Below are 14,753 nucleotides of genomic sequence, written 5' to 3' on the forward strand. Positions count from 1 at the left end.
CGGTACACACAAATTATGGGAGTGCTCAAACTGTAACTCACTCGATTCAATGAGAGGATTATCTCCAGGAGGACTGCAGGATTAAGCCAGTCTCGCTGGATGTTTGTTCCCGTGTTTGAATACTGATGAGAAGTAAAGTGGTTCCAATTTGTTGGCTTCCTGACTGGCACACGTCAGCCAGCCGGGGAGGCCAGTGGGAGATGCAGAGCTTTGGGACTCACATGCGTTGGGGCTGCTGGTGCCTACCAGGAAAGGCTCCTGTTACCAGCCTCTTCCGTCTGCTAAATACCTAGGGCTGTGCTTAACTTTAAGCAGATGCTCAGACCCACTAGGCTTTGGTCTGTGCTACAGCAGAACCTCCACTCGTGTGTGCTGAGGGGTCTGCCTGGGTAAGGCTTGCCAAGGTCTGCATCTATTTTGGTGGGCCAAGGGAGAGAAAAATGTGTCTTTTCCAAGCTGGCTGCTGAGCATTCCTGGAAGGGGCTGAGCACCCTCAGCTCCAAGGGTTGTCTCCGAGAGTTGACAATGCTCAGTGTCAGTCCTGGAACGAAGGTTATTATTAGACTTGCTAATAGCAAGTGTATGTGAGAGATGGGAGCTGTCTGTGACATAGCAATGTATAGTCATAAAAATGCAGATCTGGAGAGCATTACCAATGGGTTATAATGATTTAAAGATGTGGCTATTTAAAAATGTTGTGACTAAGATTCAGAACAAGACATTTAGCTCTATAAATAGCTTCCTTTGTTTCCCCTCAAACACAGTTGCATGGTTTGGCCTTCGTTTTTTCAACAATCCATTCTGCTAGGAGAGGGTATTTATTCATTAAGTGAAAATTAAAGGTTACCCAGATCTGATATTACAACTTTTTTTTTCTTTTTTTTTTCTTTTTTTTTTTTTTTTTTTTTTTTCCCAGGTAAAATGTGAGGCTAAGTCAGCTTTGCCCAAACCCAAGAGTAACAACAGCAACTGTAAAAAAGGCTCAAGTGAGGATAAATCAAAGATTGCCGTAGGTGAAGAATGCAGAGCTGATGAGCAGGCTTTCCTTGTGGCACTTTATAAATATATGAAAGAAAGGAAAACACCAATTGAACGAATACCTTATTTAGGTTTTAAGCAGAGTAAGTATCCTTTTTCTCAATTTCTTGTTGACATTTTAGAACGGTTTGGCTTCTCTGGAGAAAGCATTTGCACACGGAGCCTATTTTAAATCCTTACGGATGGGGGGACCATGTTTATATCTACACATTTTCCAGTCCAGGCATTTTGCTGTCTTATGCCCAGATTTGCATCTCTTCCTTCTGGGGTAGTTGCTGCTGGATATTTATAGGTTTAAATCCGCTGATTATGACTAGAAATAGGCATGTTGAAAACTCTGTAGTTTTCTGTTTTGTAAATCTGCAGCGTCTGTAATGCCTTTCTTCTGAGTTAATAATATGACGTATGTTTATTGTGCCCAGATGTTCTTTATGAAAGGACAAATATTAAAGGAAGACATTTAAAGGTGGTCAAGAAAGGCACAAAAGGGATCAGATTTTTAAGCCCAAAAATGTGTTTATAGTTAATAAATTACTGACTTTGGAGAATATAAAACCAGACTGTATCTGTTTAATACAGAATACAATGTTTAAAATTGCTTTGGCATGTACAGTTTGTAGTGCCACAATCTGTAAAGCAATTGTAGGTGGAGAAGATACAGTTGTAACTAAATTTCACATAAATATTGCAGTGCAATGTAGATCTTTCAGTTTCCAACAAAAGCTGTAAATGGGGGTATTTTTTCTTCTTATCTATAGGCCGAATGATACTTTATTTCCTTAGAGGGAGGACTCCATGGATTGAAATATTATTTACTCTAATTTATCTCCCAGATTAAAACCATGTGTTATTTTGATGAAGAATGTCAAACCTGTATGTTTTACATAACAATTTACATACCTAATAGCAATTGGCACTGATTGCAACAGGCCTCCAGCAGCCATTATAAACTTATATAACTCCGAATGATTACAGTGTTTGTCTGAAAACTGGCTGCTTGAAATGGAAGTAAAATTAATGTACTATGAACGGCTTCGTTGCATTATGCATTGATTCAGATTAAATCAAGGCCTAGGCAAAGCTCTTGATAGCTTTGAAGCAGTACAAGGTTCAATGAGGCTTTCAGAACGTTCTGTGTTGAGGAAAGAATTCACCTTCCCCCCCCCATCTTATTTTGCACTCCCTCAAGCATAGGGGATAGGGAGGCTTGAAAGACGAGCTCAAGTCTTATTTCTAAAATTCCCCATCTGAGGTAGGGCTCTCTGCTAATGTTTAGATGAAATTCACTGAAAGTTGCCTGTCATTCATTAGAAATTAGGGGCCAGATCCAGCAAATACTTAAATGCCAAGAGTAAGTATGCTGAGAAGAGCAGAAATGTTTGCAGGACAGGGCTCTGTATTTGTCCAGCGAGACCTGTGCAAACACTGCCAATATAAATAGGTTAGTGGGAAGAAGCAGTATGTACACTGCAAACGAGCGCGCTCCCCGTGGAGGAAGAGATCCTGTCTGCTGTGCTGTGCAGCGTACTGCTGAGTCTGGCCTGCAGTGCTTGCAGTGTGTCTGTTGGGAGTCACTGCTTGTTGGCGGAACAGTGTGTAGATTTTTCATAAAGCTGAGACATCACATTTTCTTCTCTCAGATAAAATAAAATAAAAAATAAAAACCAGCATGAAAAGCACGTGAGAGGGGAGGAATTATGCAGGAAGCAACAAGCATCTTCCAACATGCCTTTTGAAGGAGTTGCCTCTCTTCCTTCCACCCCACAGCCATGGGCATGGCACGACCACCCATACCATAATTATTACGGCAATTTGCATTTGGGCTCCCCCAGGTTCATTTCCACATGATCCGTTAGAAAACAGCTTATTGATTCTGGAGGCCATTATCTGAGCTGCAGTAAATATTGGATATTGTTGTTTAATCAATAGGCTTTCTCTGGGAGCCGGTGTGTGGCTCATGCTTGCTTGCTAATGAAATCAGTATTAAACAAATAATTAAAAGCAACATTCTTCCCAATGAGTAATTTTTATTATCAAAGTTATGGAAACATGCTATAGTCTCATTATACTGTGCTTCTTATCAGCAAAGTCAAATGAGCCCATTACCTTTGTCTCAGTGTGTTTTTCCAGTCCTGTTAAGGAATCTAAGTGTGTTCTCTTATATGTAATTAAAAAAATATACATAGTATGGGCTAATATTTACTTTTCAGATTATGTAAATATCTCTTTGGAAAATGTTTTACAGGAGCTTTTTCAGGGGCTGTGAGCTTTCTTTTTTTTTTCTGCTTTTTTAAAAAGAACTGTTTAATTTACATTTCTTTGAAATATGTTGGTTAATGCAATGCTTATCTAAATACTTATTGTCCCTCTAACAGTTAACCTTTGGACTATGTTTCAAGCTGCTCAAAAACTGGGAGGATATGAAACAGTAAGTGTTTAAGTAACTTAAATGAAATAATTGTGCAATCTGACTTTTCCCTGTTAGAAAAAAAAAAAAAAAAAAGTTAAAGCAAACAATCATTTGCTGCATTTTAGGCTAGCTGTACACATTGTGGGTTTATTGGACCGTTTTTGGAAACAGTCCCAATTAGTTCCAGGTTTGGCAAAATTGTAAACTTGTCGTAAAAGCTACAAGTGGAAAACATATGTAACTCTTCCCTGTCAAGGAAATTAGTTGGGTCTGTAATTTTTTCCCATGTTGAGAAAGGGCTATTATTGTACAACAAGCCAAGATTGCATAAAAGAAATTTCACTTGGCAACATCCCTGACATCTGTTCATGTCTAATATGGGAAATGTATTAAAGGCTTTCAAAAGTAATCAGCATTGTCCATTAAGGAATAGTATGCTGCAGTATCTTCTCTTATTCCAAGTGTAAAAGATCTTTATTAGACAAGGGTCAGTACCACATAAACAGGAAGTTATCAAAGTAATTCAGAAAAGTCTCTGACACTTTTTATCAGCTAACCATATCTGACAAGAGCAGTTTATTTTTAGCTCACAGGAAAATTTGAAGGCCATGGATTTTACAGCATGTATTTTGAACCAATAAAATATTAGAGCAACAAACTTAGATTAAAATCTTGAAATGAGAAGAAAGAGCTGCATTAATATGGCACATAGAGATGACATCTGTAATAAAAACCAATTGACATAGGAAGATGTCGTCATTGGAAATATTTTCTTTGCACACAATGATCAGATTAAGTTGTTCAGTTCCTGCCGCAGTTGGATGAAAGAAATTATTTTTGCTTTGTTTACGAAGTAATCTGGGACATATCTGTGCTGTAGAGAACTGACAAGAAGAAATGCACTATCAAGAGACTGAAAGTTACTTGAACCAAAATACAAAACTCACCGTTTTCCTTCCATACAATAAAGCATATTGTTCTACAAATTAACAGCCCGGGTTTATTAGCATGGGTGTGGTTGGGATTTTGTGAAACATGGAATCTGACGTTCTCAACAAAAATCTATGCTTGATTTGGCTTCTGTTATTTCTATATCTTTCATTAATCAGCACATACCATGCTTATGTACAGGAGTGTGCGTAGGTGTGCTCAGGGGTATATATGCATGACTGCTAGCATAGCTATATTGTTACAGAAACTGTGAGCCAACAATAATTGCTGTGAGTGGCAAAGTACAGCGAAAACGAGGGCTAAATCTTGATCTTGATCCAGAGCACAAAGAGAAGGCCAGGAAGAAAGCTGAGAGGAGAGCGAGGTGTTCAGAGTGCTCGGGGAGGCAGCAATGTTCCAGACCTACTTGAAGGGACTGAGGCTAGAAGCAGGGGTGCCAAAATGGTGGCTTGCTGGCTAGAACTGAGCTTTAGTGCCAGAATGAGAGAAAGCAGGAGGATTTAGAGGCGGTGAAGAAGGTGAACCCCTGTGCCTGGAGGAGCAGGAATAGGAGAGTGACTTTGTGAACAAGAGGCCGGAGAGCCAGGACTACCAAGAGCAGCAGACACTGAGAGGCAACGTGAGGATCAGAGGGAAAGGAGCACACACGTGAGAGTGTCATACAGAGTAGCATCAGTCCTTCCTTGTGTCAGAGCTCCTGTCCTTTTCTCAGCGACAGATGTTCCTTGTTGGTTAGGGACACTTGCCTCGTTTGATGAAAATGGCAATAATAGTTCAAGCTGCCTGACATACCTGGGAGCCCACCTTTGATTTGGGAATGTCTCTGGCTGAAGCGATGGGCCTGATCCTGTTTTTCGGATGTGAGTGGCTTCTGTGCTCTCTCCACAGAAGACCTGAAGTAGGGAGGAGCATGTTGATGTGATTTGGGTTGTACATGGAGCGAACATGAGGCTGCCTGACCTCATCCTCTGCTTTGAGCAGCCTCATCCTCAGTATAGATCTGCCTTTGCCTCATATTCCCTGAATGTTAAGCCAATAGCTGTTGCAATACTTTGACCTGTGCACACCCAGTTTTTTAAATTACTTTATAACCAGTTTATATCCGTTAGGTTTGCCTAACTGTGTTTGTCTGTACATATTTTATTATGGTGAACATTGGTGAGAGGCTTTTGTGTTTGATTTGGGTTTCATTTTTCAGCAAGGCACAAGGTGACTGAGACGACGTGGACCTCAGTCTTAATTCCAGAATCTCAGAGAGGTCTGCTTCGTCCTGTATTGAAATTTCAAGTGAGCGCTGTAATTCAGCAGTGATTAAATTGCACCGTTCACACACCCAGTTGTGACTGTGACTCACGCACTGTTGTTGATGAAAAGTCATGTGCAGAGCAAAGGCTTTCCCCAATTTTAGGGTGGCAGGAGCCTACCCTCATCAGCACACATTCGTCTGTATGGACCCTGTCATCAGGCTTGGACGAGCCATTAATCGTTATAAGGGCTTCATCATCTTTAACTTGTTTTTAAAATTTCTTGTAGTTTATGCATTGAGATAGAAGCAGGCCTTTTCTCTTGGAAGTGTTGTGAAGAAAATAATACTTATATTTAATATGAATATTTAATATTCGGCTTCAGCGTGTGACAGCCATGTTCTGACCAGGCAGCAGATTAAAGATTGGTTAAAGAATTTAGAGTGGTCAGGGGACAATTATTTTATAGGCAAGTGTAGAAACTCCCCCAGTTAAGGCAGTTGCAATCTTTACATCCTTGTGTTTGACAAAACAATGCTTTTCAGCCCCTGCCCCTGCCAACAATACTTTTCAATTTCAGCCCCTGCCCTGTCCACCTTGTACATGTACAGAAGCCTTTATAGGACTTTAAAAACGAGAAACAAGCAAAGATTATGTACAGTGTTTTTCAGCTTCTGCTCAAATTCACAGAACAGTGCCTGTCCTCTGAGTCCAGTCCTATTTAAGGATCTAAATGTGAATGAAAACTGTCGGGGACTGGATTTGAAGGGCAGAGAACAACTTTCTTAACCATCTGTCTGTCTTTCCTTAATTGTCACGTACCAGGTACTGGAATGCATCCAGTGAGGTTTGGCAGAGCCTATTACCTGTACAGAACAGGATATTTAGTAGTGTCAAGTCATCATTGTGTGTCATGTTTTTATTTAAGGACTCTCCAGTTACGCTGCTTGTGAGAGTCATTTCTCATCTCTTATCTGTTTGATTACTAATTCTTAGTTGTTATCCATAACTGTGTAATGCCACACTCCCATGTAGTTCTTGTTGGATGCAATACAGTCTTAATAAAAATAGGAACCCATACAAATTGGTCTAACTCCTTAACAGATGAAGCTGCCTATTTTGAATTGGTGGGATCACATTTCTCTTAAACGAAGATAGACGAAATAAGCATCTTTACTGCTAGTAATAGGAGAGTGCATTGGAAAGCACTCTGTATAGCAGACCTTCACAGTATGAATGATTTAAAATGTCCCCAAATCCTTGGATGAAATGTCACATTCCAGGGGGCTCAGCTGCAGTGACATTTAACAACCGTGGCCTGGAATTTTGTCAGTCACCTTAAGTCAAGTGAGTAAAAGATGCAGATGTTCACAGATGGGAAACTTCCAGGAATTATTTAAGAGCTGTCTTTGGCAAATCATGAAGTGGCATCTCTCCCTCTGAGCCAACACAGGAGGAATGCCTTGGCATCATTGTAGAAAACTGTGTGGTGCTGTATGGACTCTACCTGCAGATGTCTTACAAAGATAAAGGGTAAAAAGAAAAACAGGTGGGGCTTAACCTTCACCATGCAGCAGCTTAAGTTTCGCTGAAGGTCAGTAGGATCCCATTTAGCTGCTGCCTCCTGGAAGCAACAATAAAGTGCTTTGGTTTTTAGAAATTAATGATTGACGCATACAAAAGTTCTGTGTCTGGGCAGGCCTGCGGGAGCTGAGATCTCCGCGGAATGCAAAGCTACCTGTGTTTGTCTCATACAGAGCTAGTAGCCAGAGCTCGGTTCTGAAGAGCCTTATGTACATCACATACCATGACCAGAAAATCCCCCATTAGATTTACAGCAGGAAACAAGCAAGAAGCCTTTTCATGAGGAAGAGAGCTGGGAGCTGGGCTTGGCAGCACAGAAGACCTTAAATTTCTCAAAGCAGAAGATGCCATTAAAAGCATTTGTATAAACAGTCCTCTACTTTAATAGATAACATCATTGTTTTTATTTGGTTGCTTTTGAGTACCCGTTACTGCCTAATACTGTGCTTATAGGAACGAGATCAGAATCTGCTGTCAGGTCGCTGGGCAGAGCAGTCTCTCATTTAACTCTAAATTCTCTGGATAAATGCAGCACGGAGATTTTCAAAGCTCCTGGCTCCCAGTGGGCCCAGGTCTAGGACTGTGGACCTGCAGTCTGGAGCAAATTGTGGGAGAGGTCTGCAAACCCGAAGACCACTTTAAATCTAAAGCCAGCATCAGAATGGAAAAGCTCTCAGAGATGAGACTGGGCTGTGCAATTGTCTTGATTAATTGGTGAGCCTGCACCTGTAGAAGTGTGCCAGGCACATGAGGGGTGGTGGGTGTAGAGAAAAACAAATTGGAGAGTTAAAGCAGCTAAGGAACTTCGTCCTCTGCATGTTGTCTACTACAGCAGGCCAACTGAAGTCAGGAAACTGAAGCTGAATTTACCAAAAGTGTGAAGTGAAAGTGCTTAGGAAGTACTTGTTACAGCTTTTGCAGCGTCTTAGCTGTCTTACTCCACTGTAGCTCTATGCCCTTGAAAAAAAAATGACACCTCTGAATGTTTACAGGAAATTCCCTGCTCAGCCAGCTAAAACATTTGAACATTTTTGCACCTTCTGTTACCTGCCGTTCTGCTTCTCACGGGCCCCAGCCGTGGGCATGTTACTTACCAGGATCACACCTGAGCCCATCCCGAGTGGAAGACCCCTGTGCACCAAGCACAAAGCAGCCAAGGCAGGCGTCTTGGTACAAACAATAACCATAAGCAAAGCATTGCCAAGCAGTGCCCTTTCCTGGCCCCTCGAGAAGTCCATGGTCACTGAAGGTGGCTGGGAGTGACTTCAGTGAGGACAGAAAGCAGTCCTTAATTTGGATGTTGCCACCATGAGCATCCAGCTTAATAGTGCTGCCCTACGTGACAATTGAGAGGTTTCCACAGTGCAGCGTTTTGCTCAGATTGTTTAAGGCTGTAATTTATCACTTACGTTAGTCCTTTGAAGTTTATTAAGCATAAAACCTAAACTTTCCAGAGCAGGGGAAAACTCAACCCTAGGCTTTGTTAGAATAACAATTGTTTCAGGGAATGTCAACTTGAAACGTGGGAGGGCACAACTGCTAATTGCCAGGGAGTTCTGATCCACTGCAGAGGTAGAATTGGATAAAGCTGGGCAAATATTTATGTAAATAGTGTTATTCCAAACAGCCTAGAGGAGATAGACACCAAAAAAAGGTCCAGTGATTTCAGAGGGATTCCCCTTTCACCTTAAAGATGGGTGTGTTTAGTGTTGTTCCAGCTTGAGCGTTGACTCTGGGTTCAGCTCACAGTTGATGGGAGTTGGGCTCTAAGGTTACCACGCTCCTGTTGAAAATGTCTGCTGTGCTTCTTAGTACCATGGGTGCATTTAAAAAGGGGGCTCGCAGTAGTCCTCTTGTGGACGAATCCTTTGCTTGAATTTGTATCTTCTGCACAGCATCACTGTACCCAGCCACAGGTGAGTCCTGGACAAAGCTTTGCCAGCCAGCCAGGCTGTGCTTACCAGGGGTCAGAGCACAGCCCCAGCTTGGCTTTGAGCATCTTTGTTCCTTTAGCTTGTGAGGCTGCCAGATTGCATTTAATAGAAAGCCCCTTGCAACAGTCCACAGAGGATCCGTGATTTTGAGGAACTAGGGAGAGGTGAGGGCTTCCTGGCCATGCCTTGTCCCTCTGCCTGTCCCAAGGAGCCGTGACAAAGGTGTGGGAGGCAGGACCAGAGCTAGCTTTCCATCCAGGCATTCCTCCGCAGCAGGGGGCTTGGTCCAATGCTTTTTTGACCTTTCAGGTTGCAGAAGGAGCATCCGTTCATATTCCCAGGAGGCAGTGTTCCTTATGGCTCATTAGCACTCCAGTTCTTCCACCCCTGTAGGAAAAGCAACAGACCAAAGTGTGGGTAGCCTGGGGAAGAGGCAGCGTAAGAACTTAAGGGAGAGAACTGAGACTTCAAGTGAGCCTTTTCCTCAGATGAGTGTTTAGCTTTTATTTAAATAATTAATTTGTGGAGAGAGTTTAGCCTTGAATCGCAGTCTTTCTCTTGCACTCATGTTCTTTGGGTTTGTTACAGAAGACAGAAGATGAAACAGTTGAATACAGTCAGCCCATTTTGCCTTGAATGAGCTTTAAGATAAAATACTCCCTTTCTTCCAACTATTTAGAAGTCCAAAAAAAGGTACTAGTAGTGAGTTGGAGGAGGTGCTGATGTTTTCCGAGGAAATCTGTGCAAACAACGAGCTTGGAATTGTAACGTTATCAAGTGTTAAGTCTCCAGCCATCCTTTTGGCTTCAGAGAATGATTTCTGCAAAGCAAGGATGTTCCTTTTTTATAGAGCAAAACAGGAACACCTCTTGCCCAGTACTGTTTAATGACGGTAGCTATCTCCCCTTGTTTAGATTAAAATTACAGGCCTCAGATTGCAAGTTGTAATATTTGTTTTCTTCTGATTGCTGCCTTTAGCTCCTCAGTAAACGCCATTGACTGCTCTGTGGGTAACTCCAAAGAAGCCTCCGGGGCTGAATATATTAAAATCCACAGCATTCCACAGAAAATTACAAAATTCTCCCCAAATTGCCCCCACAATTTTCCACTGGCCTTCTTTATGAGCTGCAGGCAAAGGAGGGTGATCTGTTGTGCTTGTCCTATTCCTGTTTTTCTTCCTGTTTTAAATATAGCGGAATATATAAAATAATGAAGTGGTATTCAGAAACAATTCTTTTGCCAGGTCTTCCATCTGTTATTCTGTATAATCCTAATTTCTGTACAAAAAAACAGAGCCGTGGTATGCAACTCAATATGTTACAAGATGTTTATTTTCATCAGCGTGGTCCAATAAAGTACATAGCTCAAATATTAACATTGGAGTATGTTAAGATTTCATTACTATTTGATCTATATATTTTACTGACATAAATGGATAAAAATAAACAGCTTGTAACATATAGAGTTACAGACTATGCTTTTATGGATTTATAGAATTCTGTGGTGGATTTGGGTTTTGCAGCAGATTTATTTTCTCTAATTTAGTTAAAATAACTACGTAATCATTATTTGTGCTGAGTATGGTTCTAGCTTCATTTTCATAATTCACCGTGGGATTTGTCTGCAAAACTTCTGATGGTTAATGACCCTGTATTGATTGAGATTCTCTTTTGTGAGACCGGATTGCTTGTGACTTGATAATGAATCAGTCAGATCACTCCATTTTAGAGAGAGAGAAAATAGGCATAGTGTTAACTTACAAAAAAAAAAAAAAAAACGACACCCAAAGCTCTGCGCGCTCTATATATTCTGTAGGGGCTTTTATAGTGCTTGTAGTACATGCTGTTCTGGAAGTGTCACACATGCATTTGTTGTTGTGAACTCAAACGCTGTAGAATCTGTAAAGATGCAAGATTAAATTTTCCATTGCCATTTTTACAGATAACAGCCCGTCGACAATGGAAACATATTTATGATGAATTAGGTGGTAACCCTGGAAGCACAAGTGCTGCTACATGTACTCGCAGACATTATGAAAGGTAAGATAACAAATCTGAAATGCTTGTTTAATAATGAAAAAATTAATTTGGAGAGCCTTCAAAGCCTTTTATAAAGAATTGGAGAAAGAGAGAGAGAGGATTCTTAAAGATATAGTAAATATTCCCCCAACAGTTTAGTCAGATAATCCATTGTAATTTAAACCAGAGTGTGTGTCTTCGGTGACTAAACAAATAAAACAAGAATCTGATTTTTCTTTGGTACATATCTTAATTTTTACAACAGTTTTCTCAGTAAAGAAGCCAAAAAATAGAGCAAAGCATACTCAAGGAAAAATGAGGAATGACAGCTAATTGATGCAAACACTTGTCTTTTGTCGTTTTTTAGGAATACCAATTAAGCAAATTGTGGTTGTGATCAAAATAACGGGGCGGCCCACAATGCAGGGTGCTGTTAGTGTTGTAGGTCATGCAGAGCATTGCATTCCTCTTCTTCACTGCATTCCTTCCCTCCTCCCTGCCTGCAAGCTGCTGCCAAGCACTCTTTCTCTGCAGCCATTGTTGCTGGTCAGAACTGTTGATTTCTTATTCTTCGCATGTAGATAATAACTTCCAGGGCTTGTGAAGCCAACACACAGTGAATAAAATACTGGAGCTGGAATGTTGTTTTGGTTTGCTTTGGTTTTTAGAAACAACTCTCTTTTTTTTTCTCTCTCTTTTTTTTTTTTATTTTTTTTGTAAGACAAGCAAATGTTAATATAAGCTCTGCAATTTCAGGCTCAGATAAGGAAAGTCCAATTTCTTGTTTCTGGGCATAAGCAAGTTACTGTACTGAGCTCGGGAAGAGGTTGTACTTGCCTGTGCAGAAGGTGGCACAGCAGAGCTGTGCGCGTTGGGCAGTTTTTTACCCTGTTTTTGTGCCTTACATGTTGGCCACTCCGAGGGAGACACTGCCCTCGTTGTGGAGGGGAGGTTAACAACCCTCATTTACAGGAGGCATCTCCACCACAAGGGCTTGGGTGAACGAAGAAATTGCATCGAACGCACCAAAACAGTTAGAGTTAGAAGCTTTTCAGAGACCGAGCCAAGCAGCAGAGCAAATTGTGCACGTTGCTGTACACGTCAGACGGGGTTTTCCCTGCCGTTGCATCGCTGACAAATGGTACAGATTGCTGTAATTGACTCATCAGATTGTGGGTATTCGGCTCTTCCCCTCCGTTATTACAGCCCCGGTAGGCTCAAGGCTTTCTCCTGCACCCAAGCCAGCTGATTGGTTTGAAGCTGGTAGTCTGGGTCTTCCCTCGCCAGACGTGCTGTGCAAAATCCTGTTTACTTCTCAGAGGAGACCCAGGCACAGGCAAGAGTTGGGGCTCTGCGGGTTTGGGTCGCGACTCGGGCTCTGTGATGAAATCTGAGATTCACTGAGAGAGCAACTCTCTTGTAGCGGTGGAAAACTAAATGAGCCGTTCACAAATACTCCATGAACCCTTCTCTCTTTCTTCTGCTTTCATGCTAGTGGTTTATTATTTTACATGCGAAACCCTGGAATTGCATTCTTCTTTGATGCACAGAGACTCCTCCATGTGACTTGGTTACTTAGGGCTGTACTACGAAGTCCATTACACTCACTGGAAAAGCTCAGCAGACTCACCATGCCTTGAGAATTCAGCAGCCTTTCCCAGCGACCCAAAACCAATTCTGCTTGCTCCAAGCCAGTCTGAGTGAGGACACAACTATAGTCCAACTACAGTTGATGGTTAGAATGGGTCTTAAGACACCAAAGAGCTCAAATGTGAGCCATTGGGTTCCAGAGCCACTGTGTAATTCTGGGTTCGGTCTGATACAAGGCAGGACCTATTTTTCAGGTCTTTCTGGCAGGCTGTCAGAAGACGGCGTTTGGAGAAAAAGTCTTGTGGGATTTTTTACATCAGCCCTGAGCTAACCTAAAATATGCTTTACCAAATCTGGTCTGAAAAACGAAAACATGTATAGAAAGAAAAAACTCGGTGACTGGTCCAATTTCTAGATTTCTAGCGTTAGACAGTTTTTTCCACCATGGGAAAGCTGTATTAAGCCTCAGACTTGGAAAAAAGTAAATTAAATTGTCATGGTTTGTTTCAGCTGGTAATTCTAACTACAGCACCTGTAAATGTAATGTTCATTTATAGCCGAAGTGCTCAGATGACATTTAATCTAAAACTAGAACTGCAGCACAGGAATACACATTCATGATTCAGGACACACGTACATTTTCTAACTTGAAGGTGAGCTGTAAAGCTAAACTGGAAATTGAATTAAGCTGGGAAGTAAATGCTGAATAAACCTCATGGTTTTTCCTTTCTGAATCCCACGGGCCTTTCCTTGCTTACTGGAGGCAGAACACGAGGTTCCCTGGCGTCACCGGTACCGCTGCTGTTTGGCTTAGCCTTGCCATTTGTCTCTACAACTAGCTGTCAGGGGCAGCCGTGTTGAGATAACTAGCTTCTTTCCAACACGACGGAGAAGCTACCAGCTGTTGACACTGGCTCGAGCACACCACGGCTGTTTGGCTGGCACGACCTTTCAGTGACATCGTTAGGGTGCTGCGGAGCGAAATGGCACGTGCCCTCTGCCGCTCTGAACTTCTAAAAAGGCAGGATATGGCTGCAACCCCCCGGTACCAAGCTGGCAAACACTAAAGCAGAGCCAGAAGCAGAGGAGGCAGGGCACGGCCAGATCTGTAGGGGCTGCTCTGCTCCCCCTCCAGCACCCAGGCGGGGAGGAGAGGCTGGGTGCTGCAGGTGGGCAGAGCGCCGGGGTCAGCGAGGCGACGGCTTTGTTTCTCTCCTGAAGGGGAAAGGAAGATTTTGTGTGCGCTGTCAGCTGATTCATCTCATGAAGTACAGTTTGGGTTTCCAGTAAGTGGTTTCATTTTAAAACAAGGCGAGGTTGCCAGTTTTTCAGTAAGTGTTGTTTGTGTATTAGTTAGACAACTTTTGTTTTATTAATGAGTATAATAATGAAAGTGCAGGTTGCTGAGTGGAGGCAATGGGTGTTTTTATTTAAAGCATAGCAGGAATCACATAGTGCCAATGAATGCGTTATTGTCACTGTAGGCATGGCTGGTCTGAACCTGCCTCCGATTGGGTTATTTCACATAGGCCCAAGCACTTCATAAAAATGTCTTTGTCAGCCTAGTTTCCCTTCCAAACCTATTCATCTCTGTCAGTTTTTAATATTAGTACCAGGCTCTTGGCTATAGTCCATTAGTACTGTACTTAATTGCTCGTGTTACAGATGATTACCAATATAAAAAGCATTAATGTTTCCCCATCGCGGGGCTGTTGCTCTCTACATGATTCAGAGCGTACGGAGCTTGTGCGTTGTTGTTGTTTTGGTCGTTAACTTTCTTTGTTTGTGCTCCTCTCCGTGCAGTCACCTTGCCCAGTCGTGCTGCTGTGGGGCGTGAGCGGCCGTGTTGGCTGGTTCGGGCCGAGCCTTTCCTGGGAAGCGGCGAGGTCCTTGTCAGTGCCCCGCATCTCGGGGTTGTCAGGAAACCCTCAGAAACGGCTCCTTTTCTGCGAAGCACCCTTCTCCCCGCCGCCTTCCCCTAATA

General features: G+C 42.3%; 1 protein-coding gene across 4 annotated transcripts in view; it reads left to right on the top strand.

Moving 5' to 3' along the window:
• The window catches only part of ARID5B (AT-rich interaction domain 5B), a 106,658-nt gene that overhangs the window by 77,211 nt on the left and 14,694 nt on the right, over positions 1-14,753 (top strand). For 3 of the 4 annotated variants that reach the window (XM_032191100.1, XM_032191099.1, XM_032191102.1), the window contains 3 exons: positions 917-1,121; positions 3,414-3,466; positions 11,103-11,200. In XM_032191100.1, the coding sequence (XP_032046991.1) occupies positions 917-1,121; positions 3,414-3,466; positions 11,103-11,200 (356 nt within the window). The remainder of the gene's footprint in view (positions 1-916; positions 1,122-3,413; positions 3,467-11,102; positions 11,201-14,753) is intronic. The other variant, XM_032191101.1, reaches the window with a different exon arrangement.

This window comes from Aythya fuligula, chromosome 7 (genome assembly GCF_009819795.1).
Source record: "Aythya fuligula isolate bAytFul2 chromosome 7, bAytFul2.pri, whole genome shotgun sequence".
Taxonomy (NCBI): domain Eukaryota; kingdom Metazoa; phylum Chordata; class Aves; order Anseriformes; family Anatidae; genus Aythya; species Aythya fuligula.